Genomic DNA, 25,012 nt, shown 5'->3' on the forward strand with positions numbered 1-25,012 from the left:
GGTCTCTCCTGTCCCTGCCTGGGTTCACCGACCTGCCTCTTCTAGCCCCATTAGTTGCCAGACGATGATCCAGCTCTGGCCAAATCATGCCAGGCTCCAGGTGAAAGTTGGGGGGCAGGTAAGTTGCTCATCTTCCCAGGTCAGTGACCAAACAGAGCTGCTCTGCTCCTGCTCAGCACACCCTGGTGCTCTCCACGACTGCTCCCAGTCACGGTGCACGTTTTCCAAAGTCCAGGTACCCAAAGATACTCAGCAGGTTAAAGGCAGAATGGAGACTAAACCCTCAGGCCACAGTTTGCTCCCCAGTTGGGTCCACAGTGCTTCCCTGCGGCCAAGCCAGTTAGTGTCCCTCTGCGTGACTAAGAATGGAATTACCAGTTTAGAAGCCAAGTTGAAGATAACATCTCCAACTCTAGTTCATGGTTTGAAAACTAGAATTCTCTGGAAGTTAATGGGAAACCCAAAATAATGGATTCTGCCCTTCGGATGTTTGCAGAGGGCTTTGAAGTGGTGTCACATAACTGGTAAGTGAAGATCAGGTAGTTAAAAAGCACCCAATGCAGAAGCAGGCCTCAAGGACAATTTACATTTATTTGCTGATGACTCTGGGTAAACATACTTCAAACACAGCAGAAGTTAAAGAGTCTATCAGGTGAAGCCATTTCCTGCCAGCTGCTGAAGGTGGTCCGTGGAGAGTGACGTGGACATCATCCTCTAGCTGAGGCCCTGGCTCTGGGCAAACAGTGGGTTGGTGGCCCCGGTCCTTCTGGCCTGGATGGGGGCCTCGTAGGAACTACTCCTTGTTCTCATACTTGTGCTTGATGTGTTTCCACAGCTTCTGCATTTTAAAGAGAAGAGCCACAAACTCAGTTTTGCCTCTCCTATTTTACAACTAGTCCCACTGCCCTGGTCTCTAAAACAAGCCTGAGAGAAGCATGTACCGTGTCCTGACGGTTTGCAGTGGGCAAACTGGAAGCCGTACCAGGCCTGATGTATATTCCTAACATTTACAGAATGCTCTGATGCTCTCAATCACTGTGGGAAGTCAGTGGGAAGGCATGATCTCCACTTTACAGGAAACTGAGGTAGGGAGGTTGAGGGACCTGCCCCAAAGCACACAATTATTAAGGAACAGAGGCTGGAAAATGTCTCATTTCTTCAACTCACAGGTATTACTTAAGAGGTCCTAAGTGCATGGTCACCAAATACTTCACATTGAGCCATTTTTAAAATTTCCTCAGACCCATGGTCCTTGGGTCAGAAACCAGCTGGATTCTCATCCCTCAAAGCACAGAAGATGGATGGGTTATGACAACGTACGGAGATGCCTTCCCCACACACTGGAAATGACCAGAGGAACTGCTTGCAAATGGAACAGTGGCAGCACTTTCGTGACGACAGAAAGCTGTCCTGGCCACAAGGAGTACATCAGTGGATGGAGCCTGCCTGGGCTGTAGGGCCAGACAGCTTCAAATTAAAAACGGAGTGAGTGGTGGAACAGGGCTTATCCGTCCATGACTTTCCCCACTATGAGCCACAAATTAATGATATAAAGCATGCAGAGCATCTAGCACAGTGCCTGGCACACAGGGACTCTAAAAGGTGTCATTATTCTCTATTCTATGGTTCCACTTCCTCTTGAGGAATGTAACAAATGCTACTTTTTGAGTGGCACCACCTACCAGGTACTGTGGAACCTTGCCTGCATCTCTTATAATCCTCACAATAACTTCCTGAGATAGTTAATATTATTATCATATTCATATCACAGATAAAAGTGAAGTTCAGAGAGATTAAGAAACTTGCCCAACTTAATGCCACAGTTATTAAGTGATAAAGTCCAGTGTCCCCATCCAGGGCTCTCCGATTTCATACCTTCTCCTACTGTTAACCACTATTTATACCACGCTGCCAGCAAGGGAAGACTTTGGAGGCAAAAAGTGCTATACAAAAAGGCAGGCCACTGTCTAAAATGTTCTTTTCGCGACAGTTGCCCGCACAAATCTGCCCCTGAAACCCTCAGACGAGACAGGGGGCCCGGGGTACAGCCCTGGCTTGCCATTGACCTCCTGGTGGTATGGCCCTAACAAGTCCTTTGCCCTCACTAGACTTTAGTTTTTCGTTTCTGCAAATGGACACGTGGGTATGTGAGGTGGGAGGCAGTAATACTTACACCCCCTGCAAAATGAGATCTATTGACCTCGTTTAACGTTTTAGAGTTCACACCAGGCAAAACCGACAGACAGCAGCCTACAGACAGAAGACGCCCAGGGTTTACCCCCATCCTCGTAAAGGTAGATTGAGTCCCGCCCCACCTCCACTCCCACTGTCACCCCTCAGAGGGGCCCAAGGTCAGGGATGGCCCAGGCCCTCACCCCCTGGTTGATGTGTTCGTAGATCGCGTCCGCGCCTTGATCGAAGGCGCGCTCGAAGAACAGGGCGCCCACGGCGATGGTGAGGGCGAAGGTAGACGTTCTGCGGAACAGCAGGGAGTACAACCTCGCAGTCAACGTCGGGGCCGCCATGTTTGTCCGCTGCAGAACTAGCGCCACCGCGCCTGCGCCGCGACCGACCTTTCTCTCAGAAGGTCTTCGACCTGGAGCACTTTATGGGATTTGTAGTTCTGAATCTCTTGCTCGTCGTTTTAAACCGTGGAGGTAACTGATGGCTTTGAGCGGGATTAAAGTCTCCTAAAATTCAGATCATGGCAGCTAAAATAGTTCGATAAAATGTATTACCCAATTTTTCTCCTTAATCATTTCTTGCTGATTAACTGTTAAACTACAACACCCAGAAGCCCTCGCGCTTCCTCCACCTCCTCCGGCGCTTTGATTCGCAAAGGTTTCTGGGACGAGCGGATCAATACCTAAGGAAGGACTACGAATCCCAGCAAGCAGTTCGCGGCGCGAGGGCGCAGGAGGAGGAGCTCGGAGCCGTCGGGCCTCGAGGAGCCAGGTACCTTCTTTGGCGGGACGTCGTGGGGAGGGGTGCCTGGTCCCAGGCTTGTCGCTCCTGTGTCCTCTGTCAGCCCCAGGTCCAGGTCTACAGTTGGAGCCGGTGGCAAAAGTCGAGTCCTGAGGGCTGGACCCCTCTGCTCGGCCTCACGGGAAGGGGCTGTTCTGCCCATGCTTCCTGTTCCCCGTATCCCTGGGTTTCGCAGCTGACAACCCTGGTTTGGAAGATGGGAGACTTAGAACCCACTCGTTTCTTCTTGGGAATAGAAATAGGAAGGACTTTGGAGTACTAAGCCTGTTTAGCCAACGTTTCTGAGCGCCTCTGGGCCATGCGCGGGGGACCCAGCGGTGAACAAGGCCTGCTCTCATGGAGCGCTCATTCTGCTGTGTGTTGGCAGACAGGGAGGTGCAGCAATGTTTTGAAAAGCAGAAGACAGGTTGATTGGGGAGGAAGTAGTGGTGGTAATATTTTAGCCAGGGTGTCCCAGGGTGACACTTAACCCTAAACCTGGATGGATAATAACTCATTCAAACAGGAAAACGTTGGTGCAAAGGCCATGAGGCTGCTGCAGTCCTGGGGTGTTTCAAGGGAAAAGTATTGTGTGGAGTGTGAAGTATTCTCAGGTCAGCTCATATCTGGCCTTGTAACCCATGGAAAAGAGTCTTTTTTTTTTTTTTTTTTTCCTGACACCGAAGGGTTTTCAGCTGTGATGTGACATGAGGTAATTTAAATTTACATTCTAATGTCATCATTTCTGGCTGCTCCCTGGTGAACAGACTGAAGAGAGTTACTGTGGTGGGTCAGTTGAGGCAGAATGATAATTTAGATTAGGGTGCGGATTAGAGTAGTGATCAGATTTGGGATGTATTTTGGGAGGTAGGACAGACAAAACAGGCTGACAGATGCATGCAGGGTGTACAGGAAAGACGAATCCAGGATGACATGTGAGTTTTGACCTCACCCATTTAAAATCAGTGGGATGATCTTCAGCTCTGTTTGGCCACGTTAAGTTTGAGCTGCCCCTTAGGCATCAGTGGACATGTCCAGAGGCAAATGGAGATTTGGATCTGGAGTTCAGAGGAGAGGTCTGAGCCAGAAATACAAGCCATTGGCATAGGTGTGGCATTGAAAACCAGAGACTGGATTTGAGGCCTGGATCTGCCTCTCACTTGTAAAAGCAACAGTAATGCTTGGTTAGGAGGTTGGGAGAAAAAAATGTGAAATGCTCTAAATCCAGGATGAGTTATGCTTACTGGGGTTATTTTTTATTTGCAAAGTATCCTGGGAGCCCCTTGGGGCAAGAACTTGTGAAGCTTCTTGGGAAGAATACTAATGTCTTCCTAACAACAAATTTGGCTGATGGGAAGTTCAGAGGAGGGAGGAATTAATTTAGGTGGGATGAAAAGGGAAGACCACAGGGAATTAAGGTGTGACTTGTTTTATTTGGTTTTATCTTTGCCTTTTTAGTTAATTTTGGAGCAACAATTTAAAAAAAATCTAATGTTCTTTAAGCCATCCATTTCTACTTAGAAATTGTTATTCTACACATAAATGTAGAAAAATAAGAAACATGACCTTAGCTTTCCCTTTGATTAATGTTTGAACTCAAGTTGAACAAAACTAAATTCCTTTAAACTTTCAGCCCTATCTACAATCCCCTACACATTTAATTCCACTTAAAAATTTAATATATTTGATTTTCTTTTTAAGTACTTCAGATACATACCCTAACAAGCACAATTTCCCCAGAATACTTAAATAGTTACTAGAAAGTCTAATAAATTAAACTTACAAATGTGATGAATTTTGAGTTCTTATAAACAGTTCAATACTCTTAACAGACTTAGTTAAATTCTCCTTATATCACTTGTTCTCAGTCTGGGGATCCAAAAAATACAGGATCCATCTCTGACAAGAAATTAGGGTATGAGGCACCCTTACTAGGTTTTATAGCACCCCATTTTATGCAGCCAGTGTTTCCAACCATTTGCTAACCTCTCAACTTAAAATAGCAAGTCTAATATCACTTACTGACATATTTTATCAGTTCTCTGCATATTTTAACTTAAAATTGAGATCACAATGCTTTCCTGTCATATACTCAATGTGTCAAATTCTCTTCAGTGTGATTTTTTCAATACCAAGTATACTCCTTATTAATAAACTTAGGACAGGAACATTAATACAATGATTTTGATTTACTCTACTTAACTCTGTTTTCAGTTCTAAGCTTTCATGGACTGTGACAAGACACTTAGCCAGTAAGAAGACAGTTTTATCCATTCTAATGAGTTGTACTTAGCATTTCAGTCAAGGTGCAGTTACCATTTCAGAGCACTGAGTTTGTTCATGTTCTGACTGATTTCTGACTGGGACACGAACCTGGGGGCTCTGTCTACGCACAGTGACCGCCTTCAGCAGAGGCTGCCTTTAGGATGCAGAGGATGGAGAGGTTGATGAGCAGTGGAGCTCAGTTCTCCAGGCTTTTATTTCTCAGGGGGTACCTACTAGGGGGTGCTAGACTCATTGATTAAAATGCAAATTTCTGGGCCCCTCTCCAGATCTGCTGAGTCAGAATTCTGGAGGCTCTGGTTCAGGAGACTTCATTTTTAAGAAACTCCTCACCAGGAGCAATGAAAAATTGTAAGGAATTGTTTTCAGAGGGTTGATCTGATGCTGCCCAGGGTAGGGTAGACTAAGACTCGTCCACATGTGAAGGGCTGAGACCTGAGTTGGGCAGCAGTGACATTGGTGACAGAAGGTCACACGGTATTTGGAGCCCAAACTTGAGGGGGAAGGTAGGGAGAAGGGAAAGGTAGAGGTGGTTCTGAGTCGCCTCCTTCAGGCTATTTTTACCTTCCTATTTGGAAACTCTGGCCTCCTGGGACCTCTATCTGTTGAGAAACTGTGTCTCCAGCCTACAGCTCCTGAGCCCAGATTTGAGTTCAGCCAACCTTCTCTGAGCCACGTCTGATTTGAGTTCAGCCAACCTCTGAGCCACGTCTGCGTGGAATCAGGGCACATGCTCTCAGCCTTCAGCCGGGAACCCAGGAAAATGTTTACACTGGATCCCTTTCAGCACCACGCCTAGCTGGTTCATCCAGGTGAACCAGGTCACTGGAACCATCCATGGCAGCCTCCTGAGGGAGAAGGAATAGGATTTATCCCTGCCTGACAGATTTCCCACTTTTTAAAAATTATTGATTTATTTATTTTAATGGAGGTACTGGGGATTGAACCCAGGACCTCTGCATGCTAAGCATGCACTCTACCACTGAGCTATACCCTCCCCCACCATTTCCTACTTTTTTTGAAGGGAATTTTTTGGGAAAAATTTAAAACTACACACGCTAAATGTAGAAACCTAGAAAAACAGAAAAACAAAAAAATGAAAAAAGAAAATCCCGCACATCATAATTTATTCTCCAGACGTAACCACAGTAAATATTTTGTGTCTGCTCCAGTCTCTCTGTGTGTGTGTGTGTGTGTGTGTGTGTGTGTGTGTGTGTGTGTGTGTGTGTGTGTGTTGGGGCAGGAGGTTCTTTCTCCTTAAAAAAGTGGAGTCATGTGTGCACACCATTGTGACAGTGAGCCATTTTTCATTTATATTATGGAGTGAACATTTTTTCCATGTAGGGAATTGTTCCCTTTGACTGATTTTTTAAAATTGTAGTATAGTTGATGTACTCCTTTGACTTGATTTTTAGTGGCTGTGCAGTACTCCACTGAATAGATGTGGCTCACCCCCTACTCTGGTTCCTTGCCAGTCGTGGGTTCCCGCTACCCAAAGTTACTTTTAGAGTAAGATGAGGAAATAGGCTTTGTGCATCATCAGTGAACCCCTGCCTCCACCGTACATGGGACGCTGAGCAGCCTGCCTGGCACGTGGTGAGCAATGGATAACTGTCAGTTCTTTTTACTATTGGACATTTAGAGTTTGGTTTCCGGAGAAGCTACATTGCAGTGATCACCTTGGTACCTAGATCTTTGAGATTATCTCTGATCATTTCCTTGGAGTAAGTGCCTATTGGATACAGGTGCCCCTACTTGGCACAGAGCTTGTTACCCATGACTGCCTCTGGGGACGCATCTGTTGGCCGCCCCCAGCATATATTCAGTGCACCTTCTTGTGAGAGCAGGGACTCTGCGTCCTGAGCTATGAATCGTAGTTTGGCAGAGAGGAAGTGCTCAGTGCATGTTTGGCTGGTGAATGAATGACTGCAGAGGGAACCATGGAACTTTAGGGGTGTGAGTATGAGTTGAAGGGGTGCCCTCCTTTGACTTTACTCAGGACGTTTTAGGTTCTGGGGCACTTTGTACCTGTGGCCATCACAAGTTGTAAAGTGATTTAGTTTTTCCATTCATTTATGTCGCTGTATTCATTAGCTATTGCTGCATAACAAATTACCCTAAAACTTAGGGACTTAACACAACAAACATTATCTCATAGGTTTCTGAGGATCAGAAATTTGGGAGTGGTTTAGCTGGGTGGTTCTGGCTAAGGGTCTCTCACAAGATTACAGTCAACCTGTCAGCCAGGGCTGCTCTCCTCTGAAGGCCTGACTGGAGCTGGAGGGTCAGCCTCCAAGCTTGTTCACATGGCTATCAGCAGAAAGTGTCAGTTCCTTCCCATGTGGGCCTCTCTGCAGGACTGCTCACAGTAAGGTAGCCGGCTCCTCCCAGAGCCAGTGATCAGAGAAAGGAAGACACCAGAATGGAAGCCACATTGCCATATAACCTAATCTTGGAAGTGACATATCATCCCCTCTGCTCCCTCCTCTTGGTCACACAGAGTTTGAGAGGGGACAACACAAAGTGCAGACACCGGGACGTGGGCTCATTGGGCGGCACAGAGGCTGGCTGTCACGTCCACAGATGTGTGTTGAGCAGCCCTGGCTAAGCACCTACCACGCATGACTTAATCCTCCTAGTACTCTTGAGAAATAGTATCATTACCCCTGTCTTCCAGATGAGGCTCAAAGGATAGGTAGTTGGCTGAGAATTTCACAGCCCGAAAGTGGCAGGGTTGGGGTTCAGACTTGGTTGAGTGGTTAGAGTACAGGTTGGTGCAGGTGGTCTGCATGATTCTGGGCAAACTCTCTCCTTCTCTGTTCCTCAGTCCATCATCTATGTATTAGACCAGCATTTCTGTGGACTCTGCATCAGGGCCTCCTTAGATCCTAGTCCTGCCCCAGACCTGCTGAGTTAGAAATTGCTGTGGGTGGGGTCCCCACTGCCTCCTATTGCTGAAATAAGATGATCCACTTTCCTCCAAGAGGTTATCATAGGAAGGAGGTCAGGATGAGAAAGCCATGTGGTTGCTACAAAAGGCCAGGGCATCTGAGGGAGACCCTTGACATATTGGGGCTCCCATCAGGGAAGACATCTGGGTCTTCTTGGCACTTCTGTTGGGACTGGGTCCTGAGGGGGCAGTCTGCAGGCCACCCGTGTGGGACAGTTTTGATGCCATCGACTCCAGACAGCGGGCATATGTGGCGGGCTGCCGTGCTCCTGGTTGGCAAGCAGTAAAGCCGTCCTCTGGCTGAGGTTTGCTGTTTACCTGGGGTCTGGCGGAGCCGTAATTAGAAGAAATGACAGGTGAGCTTGAGGGCGGCATGTGGTGAGCACAAGTCCTGGATAATTACAGTGTGCCTCCCAGCCCCCGGCTGCGGCTGAGCTGTTGGCTTATTTTAGCCTTGTGCCAAAGCCAGCTCTGGACCTGAGACGCTGGCGATGAAAGGGACCAAGAATATCGATGAAGCACAAATGTCTGCCTCCCGCCAGCCTCACGGTGGAGCGGTGGGGCAGGGAAGGGGCGGGCCCTGGGGCTGCCAGACCCCAGTGTGGGTGCTGGCTCCAGCATGCCTGGGCACGGCGCGTCGCAGCATCGTGGTGAGGGCCCCCCAGCACTCAGGTTGTTGAGGGACTGTCCTTATCGCTGTCTCTCCTGGCCAGGCCTTTGAGCAAATTAGGGGTATTTCTGAACCTACTTCCTCATCTGGGAAATGAACGCCTTAATATCTACTCAGAGGGTCTGTGAATGACAGCCAGGTGCCTGGCACCCAGGAATCAAATCCAAAGCCGTCTGCCCTCCTCCCACCCCACCCCCCATTCTCTTTTCTTCCCTCTTCCACTACACAGAGTCTCAACTTGTAATCTTTCCTGTGAGCCCAGAGGCCTGCAGTCAGGTGCAGGGATAGACAGGTGTGGTTTAAGTCAGTGGGGTGGGGCTCTGCTGTGGACAGAAGCCCTGCAGGGAGGGTGGGGGTGGCAGTGAGAGACCTGCCTTGGGGCCTTAGATGTCTCTCTTCTCTGTCCTCCTCATCCTTATCCTCGTCCCCAGATTCAGCTTGTAGAGAAGAGGGCCTGGGAGCTGTCGGCGAGCAGAGGGTGGGAGGCCCCTAGTTCTGCAGCCCTCCGCCCCTCATTCCGACAGCAGTTGTGTATGTGAGCCTCTGCTCTAGGTGCAGCAGTGGGATGGACAGACAGCTGTGGGGAGCAGGCCCCTATGACAGTAGACCAGTGTGGGAGGAGAGCTATGGAAAACTGAGCAGGTGGTAAGCGGGGCAGAAGTGTACACGCTGTGACTTTGGTCTCAATTTTACATCAGGAGGTCAGGATGTGCTCACGGCGGGGTGTCGGGGGAGGAGGGAGCCTCCTGGAGGGTCATGGTCACAGCAGTAACAGCCGCCATTCTCTGCCATGGGAAGTTCACAGAGGTGGGGGGGGGTCCCTGTTTTATAGCTAAGGACAGACTTGGGGATGAAATAACTTTCCAGAGGTCACCCAGCTGAGAGGTGGCAGAGCTGGAATTTGAACCCAGTGCTGTGTGACCCCAGGAAGTGGTCCCACCAGCCTCGCCCTCTACCCCTTGGCCATGAGAAGCCACCCTGTCACCTGGCAAGGCTCCAGGGAGCCAGCAGATGCTCTTGCAGCCATGGACCTGGTCTCTGGGAGTGGGTGGGTGGCACCGTCTGTGTTCCCGGTGAGGGAGTTCTGTGTTCCGGACGGGGCCTTGTTCACACACTGCTGAGTGCGCCAGCCCCAGAGGGTGAGGATGAATCATGGCAGAGAGGGCCAGCTTAGTCAGCACCCATGCTGGTGTCTGGGTGTCATAGAGACGTCCAGCTGTCCCCATCCCTCTTCCGTGACCTCCCACTCAGAGCTGCCAAGTGCGGTGGTGCAGGTTGTGCCTTGTGCAAGGACACCTGGCTGAGAGGTGAGGCAGAGCGAAATACACTCCACCTGCCAAGTTGTGTGTCTGGCCCAGCGTATCTGTCCAGAGGATTCTGCAGCCGCACTTCTTCCTGATGTGTGCCAAGGCAGTGGAGCAGGAGGGAGTTGGGTCAGAAGCCCTAGAAGTTCACGCCTGGGCAATGCCTAGGTGAGGTCACCTTGCTGAAGGACAGCTCCTGCCCAGGAACAGGGCCTCTGCCCCAGTGGGGTCAGGCCTGTGAAGTGGGGAAGTGTGGGTCCCTTGGAAGCTGCTCTGCTCCTCTGACACCACTCCCAGCCGTGGGGCCTCTGCAGAGCTGCTGCGTGGGCAAGGGTCTCAGGCTGCCCCGGGGCTGAGGCTCTGATCCCACCTCTGCCTTGTGCTGTGTACTTCAGGCAGCTCACTTGCCCTCTCCTGGCCTCACTTTCCTCCTCAGTAACGGACCAGCTGACCACGGAGATCACTTGGGCACTGACATCCTGTTCCTTGTTCTGCGCCTTCGTTTTCTGACATACAGGCTTTTCGGGGGCCAGCCGATGGTAATGATGGTGATGACAGCCGATATTTTTTGAGGGCCTCCTATAGGCCAGGCTCTGCGAATTAGAAAGTGGTGGTACCTGAATTTAAACCCGGATGGTCTCAAGAGGCTCTTAGAAGTCACCTGGTCTAGCTGCCTGCCTCCTGCTTCACACATAGGGAAACTGAGGCCTAGAGAGGGCAGGTGACAGAGCCACAGCCTCAGTTGGCAGGGCTGGGACTAGAACTCAAGGTCCGTGGACCCGTCCTAGACGGCTGGGCACTTGCCCTCTGCCGGATGAGGGGTGGCTAGGGTGGGCAGAAGGAGGTGTGGGTGGGTGGCGCTGCCACTGTGGCCCTCAGCTGAGGCTAATTTGCCCTCCATGGTTTGTATGTGAGAGAGAGGGGTTACCCAAACACACATGCTCACGGACACACAGCCCAGCACCCAGGCTCATCATTTGAACCAGTGTTGCTGGGAGGTTGAGGGAGGGGCATGTGAGCTTCATTTCCTGGTGGGTTGGTGGGAGGCTTTCCCAGCAGACCTGAGCCCCAGGCATGGAGAGACCTGCTTTCCTTCCTGGATGTGTAATCTGGGGCACCTCACAGCACCTCTCTGAGCCTCAGTTTCCTCATTCGTAAGTGGGATTATAATACATACATACCTCTTGGGGTTTGTAGGGACCACATGGTCCCGGGGGTGTAGTGAGTGATTAATAAAGGAAAGCTGTCATCATTTTGCTTTGTTAGCAGGAGATGTTCATAAGTGACGAGGAATGTGGGCTTTAGAGCCATCCTGCCTGGATTCTGAGCCCAGCTCGGCTGCTTTCCAGCTGTGTGACCTTGGCTAAGTCACTACACTTCTTGGAGCCTCAATGTCCTCATCTGAAACCTCCTCACAGGCTTTCCTGAGGATTGAATGAGATAATGCATTACAAATCATGTAGCCCAGTGCCAGCATCTGGTCGGTGCTCAGTGGATCCCAATGTTAGGTAACATTTATTGAGCCCTTGCTCAACGCCAGACATCAGTAGTGTCATTTGTGTTGTTGGTGCTCTTTTGTTAATAATACGTTTGGATTAGCAAACTTTTGTGTACTGCTCCCTGAGCAATCAGCCAACCAGTCAGACCCCCCATCCCATATTCCTATAATGAAAGCAGAGGCCTGAGGTCACACAGCTGGCTTCCCAGTGCCTTTGTCCCAGTCGTTTTGTCCAGCCAAGCCTGCCGCAGAGCTGCTGTTCGTCTCAGTCTCCCGGAGGGACGCCCCTCCCACTGCCCCTCCCCTCCCTGTTCCTCTCCAAAGCCAGCAGGTCCTCTGAGCTTCAGGCTTCGTGAATGGCTTGGTTAAGCGCTCGGCCGTTAAATGTTCATCTCTTACAATTTCAATCCAATTCCTATAAGTTTATTGGCAAGACGGGGTGTATTAGAACTGCCAAATTTAATATATCAAGTCCATGTGTCTGGGCTGTGGTTTCTCAGCAGTAATGGGAGGAGAGAGATTTATACGTTTTCATTTTGAATGACTGTCTGTTCCAGGTCCCATTACAGCCCTTGACTTAATGGCTGCTGTCCCCGTCTGCCGCAGGAGCGCTTTCTCCATCAGCTCGCCCAGCTGCCTGGACTGTCCAGGTGGCTTGCTTGTCTGTGCCTCTCCCCCATTCTTCTCTTCCCGAGACACGTTCCCCCAGCCATCTGCCCTGTGGGTCAGGTCTCAGCTGTAACTTTATTTGCCAGATACTGGGCATTTGGGGGTTTTGCCACTAGCCTGGGCTGCTGCCTTGTGACCTTGGGGAAGTCTCTTTCCTCTTCTGGGCTGCAGCAACCTGCTTTGGGAAGTGAGGGGTCAGACTATAGGACCTGAAAGGTGAGGGGCTGTTGTGGGCTTACCCTTTGAAGATCCTACTTGGTGGCCGCAAGTGGACCCATTTGTCCTCTGGTCTTGTGACACCAAACAGGGGGACCCAAGGACTGGCCATGAGTCATAGAATTGCCATCTGCCCATGGCTTCAGATCTCCTGGGTCAGGGGTGGCAGCTGTGGTCACCTTGACTGAGGGATCTTAAGGGCCTTACGACCCTGAGACATTCTCATTTCCCCCTGTGACTGCCCCTGAGTGTTAGCTGATCTCCTTGGGAAGCTGTGTGCTTTCTGCCTGAGTCCTCTGCCTTCTCTAAGCCTTGAGCTGGCTGTGGAAGAGAGGACACGAGCAGCGGGATTTTAGGGCACCTGAGTCTACCTTCTGCTTACCAACTGGGTGACCTTGGGCAAATCACTTCTTCTCTCTGAACCTCAGTTGTCCCATAAGGAAACGGGAATTAATTCATTTATTCAACAAATATTTGGTTGCTGACTGTACCGTGCACCACTTTGGGTTGCTGCGGCTTCAGCGATAAACAAAACAAAAATATCCCAGTCCACATGGATTTATATTCCCGTCAGAGGAAAAATATAATAAACGTAACAAGTAACTGACTACTTCAAAGGTGATAAAAAGGAAGCAGAGAATGGGGAAAGCCAAGTAGAGGGCTCTGCGGTTTTAAATCAAGTGGTCACGGGAGATTACCGAGAAGATAGTACTTGAGCAAAGATCCAAAGGGTCAAGTGAGCAAGCGTGGCAGGGATCCGGGGGAGGCATCCTGGCAGAGGGACCAGCAGGTGCCAACGCCAGGAGGTGGGTGTGTGCCTGGTGTGTGTGAGGAGCTGAGAGGAAGCCCGTGTGGCCAGTCAGTGTGGAGAGAAGAGGAGAGGAAATCAGGGTGTGGTGGGGTGGGGGCTGTCTCAAAGGGCTAAGGGGGTGGTTCTTCAGCCTGGCTTCATCCAGGAACTCCCTGAGGAACATTCAGACCTGCTGATGCCCAGGCCCCACCCACCATGGTTCTGCTTTCACTGGCCTGGGGTAGCAGCTGGGCATCAGAGCTATTAAAAGATCCCTCTAGAATGAGGCCTCTCAGGCCGTAAGCATCGGCCCATGTAGTTCATCACGAGCTGCTGTGGGCTGTAAGGGAGGTGGTGGGGCAAGTAGCACCTTTCTCGCACGGCGCAGGCCTGGCCTTTGGCATGCTCAGGCTGCTGGGGTGCCGCGGGCTTTGGTGGTGGCGTGACCTGGTGCTCTGTGACTTCCCAGGGCGGCCATGGGGAAGCGTTACTTCTGCGACTACTGTGACCGCTCCTTCCAGGACAACCTCCACAACCGCAAGAAGCACCTGAATGGGCTACAGCACCTCAAGGCCAAGAAGCTCTGGTACGACATGTTCCGAGGTGGGTGCTTGCTGGCCCCGTGGCCGGGCTGACGGAGCTCCTTTCCCCAGCCATCCTAACTGACGGCTCTGTTCTCAGACTCCTTGCCAGGCTCTGGGGACATGGCCAGGAGGACTGCTCTCCTCAGAGCTGACATTTGAGCCCAGGGCTGAAAGGTAGGAAAAAGCCAGTGCACCATTCTGGGCAGAGCGCAAAGCACCAGCTGCTCTTGGAGCAGGAGAGAGAGGGTGTGGCCGGAGGGAGTGGAGATGGATGGATGGTAGGGGCCAAAGCTGGCCTTTGAAGGGCTGTAGGCAGCTGCCCATATGACCAGAGCTACATTTGACAGCAATGGCCGACAGCTGCCTGAATGGAGGGGTGCATACGAGGCTGTTGAATGACTGACTGTCCAGTAACCGAGCTGCTTCTGGGAAAGGCTTCTTAGAGTGGGTGCAACTGGGTTCACCAGGCTGGCACATGAGCTCTTTCCACTTCCCTGAGAAGCTCATCAGGTCTCTCAGCTCACCTAAACAACCGCACAGCCCAGACTCTGGAGGGGCACATGGCACCCCAGCCTGGGCTAGAACTTAATACCCTCTCTGCTCCTGGCGTCATGGCCTTGGAACAGTCCCTTCCCTCTCAGGCTGATGACACAACTACTTTGGTCAGGACAGGTCAGCATGGGCCAGGCTGGCTGCCTGATGTCAGTTCCAGGGTGTCACTCACCAAGACCGTAGCCCTAATTCTTTCATGTGTAAAACAGCTGTAACAACAGTTCCCATCTCCCAGGGAGGTGACAAAAGTAGGAACGATGCCTACAGGTCCACAGAAGGATTGGCCTCAGGCCCTTTATCTCATGGGCTCTTACATTCAGCCAGCACTGTGTGAGCACTTAGCATGTCCTTGGTTCCCAGGGATGCTCTGAAGACTAAAGGTGAATAAGACAGGGCCCCTCCCCTAAGTGATCTCACACCCAGTTACAACAGTGTGTTCTGGGTGGAACTCCTGTCCTGCCCAGGCCTCCATGCCCTGCTGACCTTTCCCTCCAAGCTCCAGCCACACTGGCCACTGCAAGTACTGTCCCCTCTGCAGGCATGCCCTCCCCACCTCCAGAGTCCTCCGGGATGCCCTGTCTGACCCCCAAGCCAGGTCAGGTCAGCTGGCTGCGCTCTGGCTGTTCACCCTGTTTATATCCACTTGGATTAGTGTGACTGTTGGAGTGGAAGGAAGGACCGGGTCTGACCTGTTCTCCACTAAATCCCTGTGCTGGAGTGGTGCCTGGCACACAGGACATGCTCAGTAAATGTTTGTTAGGTGAAGGTCTCAATGAATGAGCAAACAAACCCAGGGCAGCAGGGCAGCTGTTAATTTTGGGAGCTGAATCGAGAAGGACCAATAGGGTCAGATCCCAAGGAGCCTTGAACACTGGGTGAGGAGCACGCCTCCTTCGTGCAGGGCCTGGGCCAGGGGCCCCCAACCCTGGGAGCCCTTCAGAGTCACTGAGGGGCTTTTGACGGTTCTCATGCCCTCCCCTCAGAGGAATTAAAACAGAATTGGAGGAAGATGGGCTCGGGCTCTGTGTGCTTTAAGAGCTGCCTAGTAATTCTGCCACGTGGCTGGGGTTGAGAGCTGCCAGCCAGGTCCTGGGCAGCCTGGAACTCCTCTCCCACACTGAGTCACCCCGCCAGGGCCCCTTGTCGAAGACTCAGACTCAGCCCCACTTCCAGTTTTAGCTGCCCTACCCCAGGGGGCCCTGAGCAATGTCACCTGCCCTCTACCAGCCCACCTCCCCAGGGAAGGCCCCTGGCACCAGCTGGGTGGGCTGAGTCCAACAAGCCCAGAGCTGACAGATGGGCTGCTCCCTGCGCTCCTGCAGGCCGCCATGGGAGTCCTCTGATAACTAACTCCTGATCCCAGCTGCCCTGCCCTGAGGAAGCGAGGCACCTCCATCGGAGTCAGCTGCTCACCAGCCACCAGGAATTCAGCAACCGCACAGCAAGAGGCGGGGGCTTGAGGCTCAAAGGCCAGGCTTCACACCTGGCACTGTCACTTCCTGACCGTGTGCCCCTTTTCCCTGCTTGAACCTCAGTTTTCCCATCTGCAAATGGGGTGTTACTGTGTATGGCAGGTTCATGAGGAGGAAATGGAATAGAACCACTACTGTTTGTTGAGCGTCCGCTTCAGAGGCTCTTAACCTGGCTGCATGTCAGCATCACCCCGGGGAACTTGGTGTCGAGGCCACTCCCAGCCCCAGTTTCCCGACAGATCTAACATGCTGTCAGGTGGGGAACCGCTGGCCTCCTGTGCCAAGCGCTCTCCAACCGCTGTCTTATTAAATGTTCATAGCAGCCCTACCAGGTGAGACTTGTCCTCCTGTTTTACATGGGGGAGAAGCTGAGATTTGGAGAGATGAAGTAGCGTGTCTGTGGTCCTGTGTGCCTGGACTCGGAAGCCCGTGGTCTTTGCTTTACCCCAGCAGCCTCTAGAAAAGGCCAAAAGGACGAACAGGGAACATGTGCAGCCCAGGCCTGGCCTTTCCCTCCTCCAGGGAGCCATCCGAGCCTGAGTCCAGACTTCCTCACGTGTCTCACTCACATATTTTGACTGATTGATTCCTTGCCCACCAAGAAGCAAACAAAATTTAGACCATACTTACATGATGAAAATAATAGTAGGAAAAATCAGAGGAAACCAGAGTCAAGATTAATGTCCAGAAATGTTGCCGGGAAGTCCTGTCAGGGGTGGCTGGTTTGAGGAGTGGAGCAATGCCTGGGCCAAGGGTTTACTAATGGGCTTCTCAGCTTTTTACTTTGAAATAATTATAGATTCACAGGAAGCTGCAAAGACAGGACAGAGAAGTCTTCTGGTACCAGGACTTTAAAAAAAACTCCCCAGGTGATCCACTGTGCAAAGTTGAGGGTCTCTAACCTAAAACCTGGTCCTTACCTGTGGCTGGTGTGGGTGGTGGGGTGGGTGGGGCTGAGGTCGCCTGAAGCTGGGATCCCTCTGCCTGGCATCCCCACCTGTGCTGTCCGCTCTTACACTCCCTCCCTGATCTCGGTGATGGGAAGTGCCTGTGTGCATCTGAAGTCTGAACCCAGCCCCTCTCTCCCCCTAGATGCAGCTGCCATCTTGCTGGATGAGCAGAACAAGCGTCCCTGCAGGAAATTTCTACTGACAGGTAAAGTGTTCTGCTCAGATCAGCTCCCCCCAGGGGCCAACATGCCCAGTCTGGTCCGCGTGGACCTCTGTACAGCCTCTCCCCGCAGCCGCTGCCCCGAGCCCGCTCTGTGGCCTTGGTGCGTCAGGTGACTTGACATAGTTAACGAAGACCATCCCAGGAGTTGTGCCTTAGGACTTCTGGGGCTTGGTCCTCAGCTCTGCAGACCTAGAATGTGATTTTATCGGCTCACCCAGAACAAGCCAGCTCAGGGAAATTGCAAGTAAATCCAGGAGACATTGATGGGTGTAATAGACTGGCTGATTAAGTTAGCCTGGGAGCCTGACCTCCACTGCGCCCTCCCTCCCAGCCAGCAGGACTGAAGACAGTAACAGGTCCGACAATGCTGAGAAGGTTCTAAATTAGAACAAAGGATGCTGGGTGTTGATTTCATTCACTGCTCAGTACTCAGCTAATAAAGATGCATGTGGTTCGAAGAGACTACCTCAGTAGGTGAAGGAACCAAATGAATGAAAATAAGGGTAGGGAAAATAAGACAAAGCCAGGAGAATGATTAGTCTCTTCCATGCTTGCCTTGAGGGCCTGTGTACTTGCTAAGGGTTTGGCCCTGAGTTTCCTAGCAGCCAAGGCAAAGGGGAAAGAGGAAAGTCCTTAACATTGTAGTATGTAAGGGAGCTTAGCACTGGGGAGAGGTACTGCTGTTGGCCTAGGAAAGCGGGGTGAATGGCCGTGCTCCCCTCAGGAGACAGTGCTGCCCCCTGGATGGGCACCAGGCCTGCAGCTCAGGGGCTGCTGTTCCCCACGGTCTCCACCTGGGTGTGAACACACCACTGGTAGGTGAGGCTGCCTTAGGACACCTCCAGTCTCCTGTTATTTTGAGACACATGTTGGTCTCCCCAGTTGAGATGTGGAAAGCCACCTGGACTTGGGTACCTCCTTGACAAAGCTGCCATCAAAGCCTTCCTGGGGAGCAGTCCAACTGCTTGTGCACGCCCCACGGGCAGGGACACCAGGCGGAGGGCACAAGGAAGCAGGACCCTTTCAGGGACCCACCGGTAGTTTGCCGGGGCTGGGGACTGGGGTAGGGGGAGGTGACAAGAGACAAGCCCGCAGAGGCTTGTGCAAGTCGACCATGAAAAGCTTCAGTGGGCTCTGGTGTGCTGCCAGGGGAGGGTGGCGGGCTGGCCATGGTAGACCAGACAATGGCCCCTCCTCATGGTGCCCCTCAGCCCATGGTGGGAGCTGTTCCCAGGCAGCCAGTAACTCTGTCCTCTGGTTGCAGGCCAGTGTGACTTTGGCTCCAACTGCAGATTTTCCCACATGTCAGAGCAAGACCTGCAGGAGCTGAGTATCCAGGTGGAGGGTGAGTTTCAGTGGGACCCTGGTCTGGGCGGGGGTGGGTGCTGGGGGATGCTGTCTTGTGTCTCCCTATGTCCCCCTCTTTCATAGCTGCCACATGGGGTAGGCCGAGAGCTGCCCGGGGTGTCAGGAACTGCCTTCAGACCACCCCAAGCATGAGTGGAGAAGGAGCCAGGGAGCTCCCATCCACGTCCCCAGCTAGGTTTAAAGTAACATGCATGGCTGCCAGCCTGGCATTCATTCATGTGCGCCCACCTGCCCTCCCCTTCCACAGTCAGGCAACATATATGGAGCCCCTGCTGAGTCCCTGGAAGGTCCCCTGGTGTGCTCTGGGGACCAGGGGATGAAGAGAGTGCCTTCCCTGCCCTTGGGATTCTCAAGCCTGTGACTCCAAGAAGCAAGTTCAGCTTCCCTTGGAAACTGGCATGTCTGCCCCTGGGAAATTCACTTCTCACTGATCCAGTTACAGAAAAGGAAATTCCCACTTAGATGGTCTTTATCGATCTTCTCAAGCAGCCCCTACTGAACAGATGGAGACACCAAGCCTCACGTGAGCCCCCAGCGAGTGTGGCTGCTCACTCCTCCCTCTGTCTGCAGGGCCTTGGGCCATCAGGCAGCCAGTGAGGGCCTGGGGCGGCCTGGCCTCTGCCCTCATCCCCCGGTGGGCCTTGCTCCCCTCTGACCAGTCAGACCCTGTGGGCAGTGCCCTGCCCTGGGGAGCTGATGGCAGTGTACTGGCAGCCCTGGCACAAACTCAGGTTTCTAGGAGCTTTACCAGGGCGAAAGTGAGGCTGCATGGGCCAGGCCAGCTAGTCCTGGCAGCAGCCAGGTCTCCACCTCTTCAAACAGCTGTGGTCTCAGAACCGTTGGCCTGTGGTGGGGAGAGCTCAGGCTTTGCCCTTTTCTGCAGCCGCCACTGCCTCCCTGACCCCTGGTTTGGACCCCTCCTGAGGACCAGGCGCTCAACACACATTATCCTGTGTCCACCTGCAAACATTGCGGGAGGCAGCCAGTGTTTTGTCTCCACTTGATGAGGAAGCAGAGTGAGGCTCTAAGGGGCAGGCCTGGGAAGTTGGCTTCAGGGTGGGGCCAGGCCAGGGGCTCTGCTCCTTCCCCAAGGAGGCCTCCGGTGCTTTGTGAGAGGGTGGTGTTCACGTAGGAGTGAGTATGCCCCTCACTTGCTTCTGTCTCCCTATCCCCGCAGAGGAGAGGAGGGCCAGGGAGTGGCCACTTGACGTCACCGAGCTCCCCGAGGGCCGTCTGGAGGATTGGCTGGAGAAGAGAGCCAAGCGGCTGAGCTCGGCCCCGAGCAGCAGGTACAGGCACTGGGGGTCCCCCCCTCCCGTGCCCTCTGGGACCAAGACCCCAGCCAGCTTGCCCTGGCCTGAAGCTGAGCAGTCTCCACAAATTTCCCAGGGGCCAGGCACGGACACCCCTACAGAGCTCCCCAGGTGGGGGCCACGTCAGGGGCTCTTGGATCTCCAGGCCCTGGTCAGAGGCCGCAGGGCACTCGCTTGAAGGTTCCTTTGCCCGGCCTCACCCCTCTGCCTTAGTGGCTCCTCCCTTGTGGGAGTCTGTACTGGCTGAAGCAGGGGCAGGTGGCCGAGCCAGCTTGACTTCACACACCAAGTCCACTGCCAGACAGAGGGCCTAACTATGGTTACTGAGGCCCCAGTAAGCCAGTCACCGTGCTGTCTAGAGCCCTGCCAGGTAGGCATGGTTGCCCTGACCCTGCAGAAGGGGAAGTGAGGCTCATAGGATGTGTCCGGGGTTAAGAGCTAAGAGCAGGCAGAGCTGGGGTTGCACAGAGGTGTGACTGGCTCATTATCATTGTCCCTCTGCCTCCTTGAGGAAGGGACTGGGATGGGGCTGGCCCAGCTACTGCCTGGGCCCAACACTCAGGATGCTGGGAAGTAGACCAGGTGCCTTTCAGCCCTTGTATGGGGAGCACCTTGGGTCAGGAGCCCTCAGGTGTGTGCTGCGTGCTGTCCCAGTCCTCCTCTTCAAGGTCACAGCCAAGACCAAAGCCAGGTTGTCTGGGCTCTTCCACCATGTCTTGAAAGAGAGAGTGGGGAGGAAAAGGGCTAAAGGATGTGCTCGAGAACTACCCAAATTGGTAAAGTTGTTCCGCACCAGGCTGCCTCCTTTCCTGTCCTGCACTGGAGCTTCGGACCCGATGATCTGTCGGGTGTGTCTCATGAGACTGTAGCCTGGCCAGGGCTGCGGGAACCTGCTTAGTCAGTCTATGGGATGAGCTCTTCCCTTGAGGCTCTGCCAGGAGATGAGAGCTAAGCTTCTTGCCTTCTCCGTGTGCCAGTGAAGAGAGCTTGTTAAGCGATTTTAAAATTAACTGTGATTGTTTTTACCTTTGTTTTAAATCTGTGCCCAGTTGTCCCCCAACCTTGAAAATATATATAGTACAGTCATGCCTCATATGTTGGAGGGTGATGTCCATTCCTTCTGATCCTGTCTGATGCAGTTTGATCTTGGTCGTGTGGGCATCCCCCTTGGGACTGGTCCAGGGATCCATGTCTGGGGCTGGCTGAGGTCCTGTCCAGCGGGGAGTCTGCCGTGGTGGTGGCGGTAGCCGGCTGCTGGGATGGCAGGGACTGTTTCTGGAATAGAGCCTGCAACTGGGGACCACTCTAAACCCTAGGGAGTCTGAACCCTGTCCCTGAGCTTCTCTCCCTCTGGCCACCCAACCTGGCCCCTTCCAGGGGACCTGCTTTTCCATTTGTTCTCTGTGCCTTTGCACCTGTCCACCTGCCTCCTGAGGGCTTGGAGCCAAAATGAATTACTCTCTGGGCAGAGCAGGCCAGTCCAGCCTTGAGAAAAAGAGGTTGTGGGAAGGGAGGGGACCATTTATTATTGCTTTTGCCTTCACTGCCTTGTTCTTCCTCAGCCCTCTCCCTTCAGGCTGGTCTCATGAAAAAAGACACCCTGCAACCCACAGGCTTTGGGCTCTGCCCCTGAATCCCTGGTCCCTACTCTGCAGGGTCGGGGGTCAGTGGATTCAGCAGGATTCAGCAGGATTCAGCAGGCTGCCTCCCTCTGTTCCCCGAGGCTCCTACCCTCAAGGCAGGTCTCTGTTCCCTTCACCCACCCTGGCTCTCCTAGATGGCACGGCAGCCCCTCCTGGTCCCCTGCATCCCCTCTGCTCCTCCAGCCCATGCTCTACACCCCAGCCCCAACCAGCTTCTAAACACTTCCTGGCCCCGGCCCCTGCTTAAACCCTCCTGGGCTTCCTCCACCTCCAGGGAGCTCCCTGGGCCCGGGGAACCTCCCTGCCGCCTCTCGGGCCAGTAAGGGTCACCTTCTCTCTTCTCCCATCTGGCCTCTGTGTCAATCCCGCTGGATTCTGGGCAGCTTCTTAGATGTGCTGGGCATGTCTGATTTCGGGGCACCTTGTGCGTGCTGTTTCCTCTGCTTGGAACTGTCCCCACCCTCTGCCTGGCAAAGTCAGACTCATCCTTTAAGCTTTAGCTAAGACATCTCCTTTTCCACCCCCAGACGGCCCCCTCATGGCCCTGAGCTCACAGTGTTGTCATTCAGCCTGGCACAGGCCCAGGACACGTTGACTGCATGAGAGAGCATTTGGGGAGCAGGGTCCCAGCCTGGAGAACTATTCCTGAGTGTTAGCGCCAAGGGCCCCTTGTGGGGACCAGTCTGGTGGCCCCTCTTCCTCTCTGTTTCCTCCCCTTGGGGCACAGGGTACAGATGGTTGCCTGGCCCACCTGGGGCCACCCAGACCTGAAGGTTCCAACCTCCCAGCCTGAGCAGAACCGTCAAGGTGAGCCGGGCCAACCCTCCTTGTAAAAGGAGAGATGGAGGCTCTGTGAGGCCCCAGCCTGGCACATCCTGCCACCCCCTCAGCAGACTGACCCCGAGGCACCTGCCAGGAGCGGACGGTGGCGGGAGGGAGGGGCCGGCCTCAGACAAGCTGACTAATCCCCGGCGGGGCCGGTGCCCGTCCTCATCCGTTGTTGGCTCTTCAGATTGTGACCTTATCCCTCTTAATCCGCCCTGCCTTTGCACCCCTCTCTGGGCCAGCGCTACTGTCCTGGCCCAGGCGCCTCCCTAAGACTCTTTCCTTCTAATGAGGACAATTGCTGGGAAAAGCAAGGGAGAGCGGCTCCTGCCCCTGTGACGGGGCAGACAGGCCACAGGAGGAGCCAGAGCAGAGTCCTGTGCACCTCAGTGTCCCTGTCTGCTCTGTGTGGGCTGGAGGGGCATGCTCCAGGGGCTTGGGGGCCCCAGGGGTGTGAGGCCCAGGGAATGGGCCCTTCTCCTGGCAGGAGGCCTCAGCTGCCCAGGAATCTGCTCCATCTTCTAGAGGAAGGATCTGAGGCTCACGGGAAGGGACTCCCCAGTCACACCCTCTCTGCGGAGAATTGTGGTCACCCCAGCCCCACAGGGAGCCTGGGCTTGGCTGGCAGCCGAGGCTCTCCCTTCCAGCAACTGCAGAGCCTCCCCCACTCCCACCCTTCTCTGCGGCTGGTGGAGTTTATGAAATCTCCCTGGTGCCATAAATCATGCTGGGAGCTGCTTTCTGTGCTCTACAGCAGGCAGCTAGCAGTAGGGCAGGGATTTCCCTGTCCTTACACAACAGGAGGCCCCAGAGGCTGTGCCCGGGGCTGCCTGAAGCCCTCGCTGAGGCTCCTGCAGCGGGTCAGGCCCCGAGAGGGGCAGGTCGGCTGAGCGCAGCCAGGCAGCCCCCCACCTCCGCCTAGGAGGGCTTAGCCTCTTCAGACCTGCCACCAAGGGCCTGGGATATGCTTTTCCTGCAGAGGGCTGGCCACTGGGCCCCTGAGCCTGCTGCAGGCTGCCAGGGCCTCGCCTTCACTGAAAGCTGGGCCTGGGGCTGGGCAGGGGAGCTCACGAGCCGAAGTGCATCATCCCTGTCCCAGACTTGTCACTTGGGCACAGGACTGACTCCACGCACCTCAGTGGCCTCATTTATAAAATGGGGTTCACTTGAGGATTCTTGAGGTTTCTCAAGGCCATGGTGTCTGGCCCAGAGTAGCACCCAGGCGGTAAGAGCACACAGCGTTGCTGTTTGTCATCAGCAGACATTTCACTGGGTGGCCTCCCGGGTACTGAGGGAGCAGATGGATGCCACCCCATCCCCTGGCCTCTCTCTGAGAGCTCCAGGCCCATAGGGGAGACATGAGCTCCCAGCTCAGTTCAAAACACTCCCTCCGTAGCCTGAGGGGCAGTGCAGCCCTGGATCAGCAGCCTGAGTGGGGGTCATGTCCAGAAGGATCAGAATGTGGGGCAGTTATGGGGGGAGGTCGCCTCTTGCCTCAGTGGGCTCCTTTAGGACAGGGCCACCCCAGGCTGGGCACTGGGTTCCCAGGAGGTAGTCCCAGGGTTGGTGGACCTTAAGGGGAAGGAGGGTGACTAGCATGAGAAATGAGGCTTTTAAAAATTTAGACAGTATTTTTTTTTCTGATTTCAAAGGCTTGTGTGCTTGTAAAACTTTTCTTGAAAAGTATAAAGAAGTAAAAAAAAATCACTCTTAATTGCACCACTCAGAACCACTGTTAACATTTGCTGTGTCTTCCAAGTTTTTTATGCATTTATATATGTTATATATCTTTCAACAAAAATAGTATCATGCTATATACATTATTTTATAAGCTGCTTTTTCTCCTTATTCACACAGAACATCATGACATCTTTCCTCATCAGTGCATATAAGTCTGCCTTAATCTTTCGCGGGCTGCATAGCATTCTCTGCTGTCAACGTGCATATATATTTAATCAGTCCCCCATAGGTGGACACTAAGGTTATTTCCATTTCTTAAAGCTCAGTCTCTGCCCACAACCCCACTATCTCCTTGGGCTCATTCCTAGAGGTGAGATGGCTGGCTCAAACGGTCTGCATGTTTTTGAGGCTCTGCCTTCAAGGAAGGTTATACAGGCAGCTGACCCTCCCCACAGCTGGAGTGGTGAGGAGGGTAAGCTGAGGTGGGGGTGTCCCAGCCAGGGCCTGGGCTGTGCCCCACTTGAATTCTCTGTCCTCTTTCTCTCTAGGGCAGAACCCATCAGAGCCACTGTCTTCCAGTACCCTGTGGGCTGGCCACCAGTCCAGGAGCTGCCTCCATCCCTGCGGGCACCCCCACCAGGAGGGTGGCCCCTGCAGCCCAGTGTCCAGTGGGGCTGAGCCCCTCATCCCTGCCTGGTCAGCTCTCAAGTCAGCCACAGTAAAAACAAGGGCTTGTACTGGGGACACCGAGGCCCCCCTCCTGCTGTGCCCCATGGAGCATCTGAAATCATTGACTCAGACTCGCCTGGCCTCTCTGGGGCCTAAAAGCCCCTCCTATCCAGGTGCAGCCCTGGTCCTGGCTCTGCCCCCTCCCTCTCCTCCACCCTCCTTCCTTCCTGGGCATCTTGAGAAGACTTCCTTCCAGATGCTTATAAAGAAAGTCTGTCACCACGGTGGTGTGGCCGCTCTTCCCCCTTGTCTGGCACCCTCAGCTCCGTGTGCTGGCCCTGGGTCAGAAGATGGGCAGGGCTGGAGTGAGATGAGGTCCTCTCTGGGGT

The 25,012-nt window shown here is 53.4% G+C and overlaps 2 protein-coding genes across 5 annotated transcripts; one reads left to right on the forward strand and one right to left on the reverse strand.

Moving 5' to 3' along the window:
- Positions 1–572: 572 nt before the first annotated feature.
- LOC105099458 (cytochrome b-c1 complex subunit 9) lies at positions 573–2,577 on the reverse strand. Its single transcript, XM_010992291.3, has 2 exons — positions 2,376–2,577; positions 573–838 (listed from the first exon to the last, which is right to left on the reverse strand). Exons 1-2 carry the CDS (start codon positions 2,523–2,525, stop codon positions 794–796), a joined length of 195 nt encoding a protein of 64 aa, XP_010990593.1. The 5' UTR covers positions 2,526–2,577; the 3' UTR covers positions 573–793.
- A 276-nt stretch (positions 2,578–2,853) lies between these two features.
- On the forward strand, positions 2,854–24,905 carry ZMAT5 (zinc finger matrin-type 5). Of its 4 annotated transcripts, none has more exons than XM_010992294.3 (6): positions 2,854–2,955; positions 13,814–13,930; positions 17,045–17,107; positions 18,390–18,470; positions 19,671–19,782; positions 24,503–24,905. In XM_010992294.3, the coding sequence occupies exons 2-6, from the start codon at positions 13,897–13,899 to the stop codon at positions 24,630–24,632; spliced, it is 420 nt and encodes a 139-aa protein (XP_010990596.1). In that variant the 5' UTR covers positions 2,854–2,955; positions 13,814–13,896; the 3' UTR covers positions 24,633–24,905. The 4 variants fall into 4 exon arrangements, with proteins under 4 accessions (XP_010990596.1, XP_010990594.1, XP_064337168.1 ...); XM_010992292.3 differs by having other exon boundaries at positions 2,860–2,955; positions 13,814–13,947; XM_064481098.1 differs by lacking the exons at positions 2,854–2,955; positions 24,503–24,905 and adding exons at positions 11,502–11,679; positions 20,603–20,899 and having other exon boundaries at positions 13,814–13,947.
- The last annotated feature ends 107 nt before the right edge of the window (positions 24,906–25,012 follow it).

The sequence above is a fragment of the Camelus dromedarius genome, chromosome 31 (genome assembly GCF_036321535.1).
Source record: "Camelus dromedarius isolate mCamDro1 chromosome 31, mCamDro1.pat, whole genome shotgun sequence".
NCBI classification, from domain to species: domain Eukaryota; kingdom Metazoa; phylum Chordata; class Mammalia; order Artiodactyla; family Camelidae; genus Camelus; species Camelus dromedarius.

Bases quoted from the DNA above. Each gene is read 5' to 3' on its own strand.
- LOC105099458 (XM_010992291.3), bottom strand. From the start codon at position 2,525: ATGGCGGCCCCGACGTTGACTGCGAGGTTGTACTCCCTGCTGTTCCGC. The intron at 839-2,375 runs GTGAGGGCCTGG...TTTAAAATGCAG, and splicing joins ACGAACACATCAACCAGGGG to AAGCTGTGGAAACACATCAA.
- ZMAT5 (XM_064481098.1), top strand. From the start codon at position 11,615: ATGCATTACAAATCATGTAGCCCAGTGCCAGCATCTGGTCGGTGCTCA. The intron at 13,948-17,044 runs GTGGGTGCTTGC...CTCTCCCCCTAG, and splicing joins CTGGTACGACATGTTCCGAG to ATGCAGCTGCCATCTTGCTG. The intron at 17,108-18,389 runs GTAAAGTGTTCT...CTCTGGTTGCAG, and splicing joins CAGGAAATTTCTACTGACAG to GCCAGTGTGACTTTGGCTCC.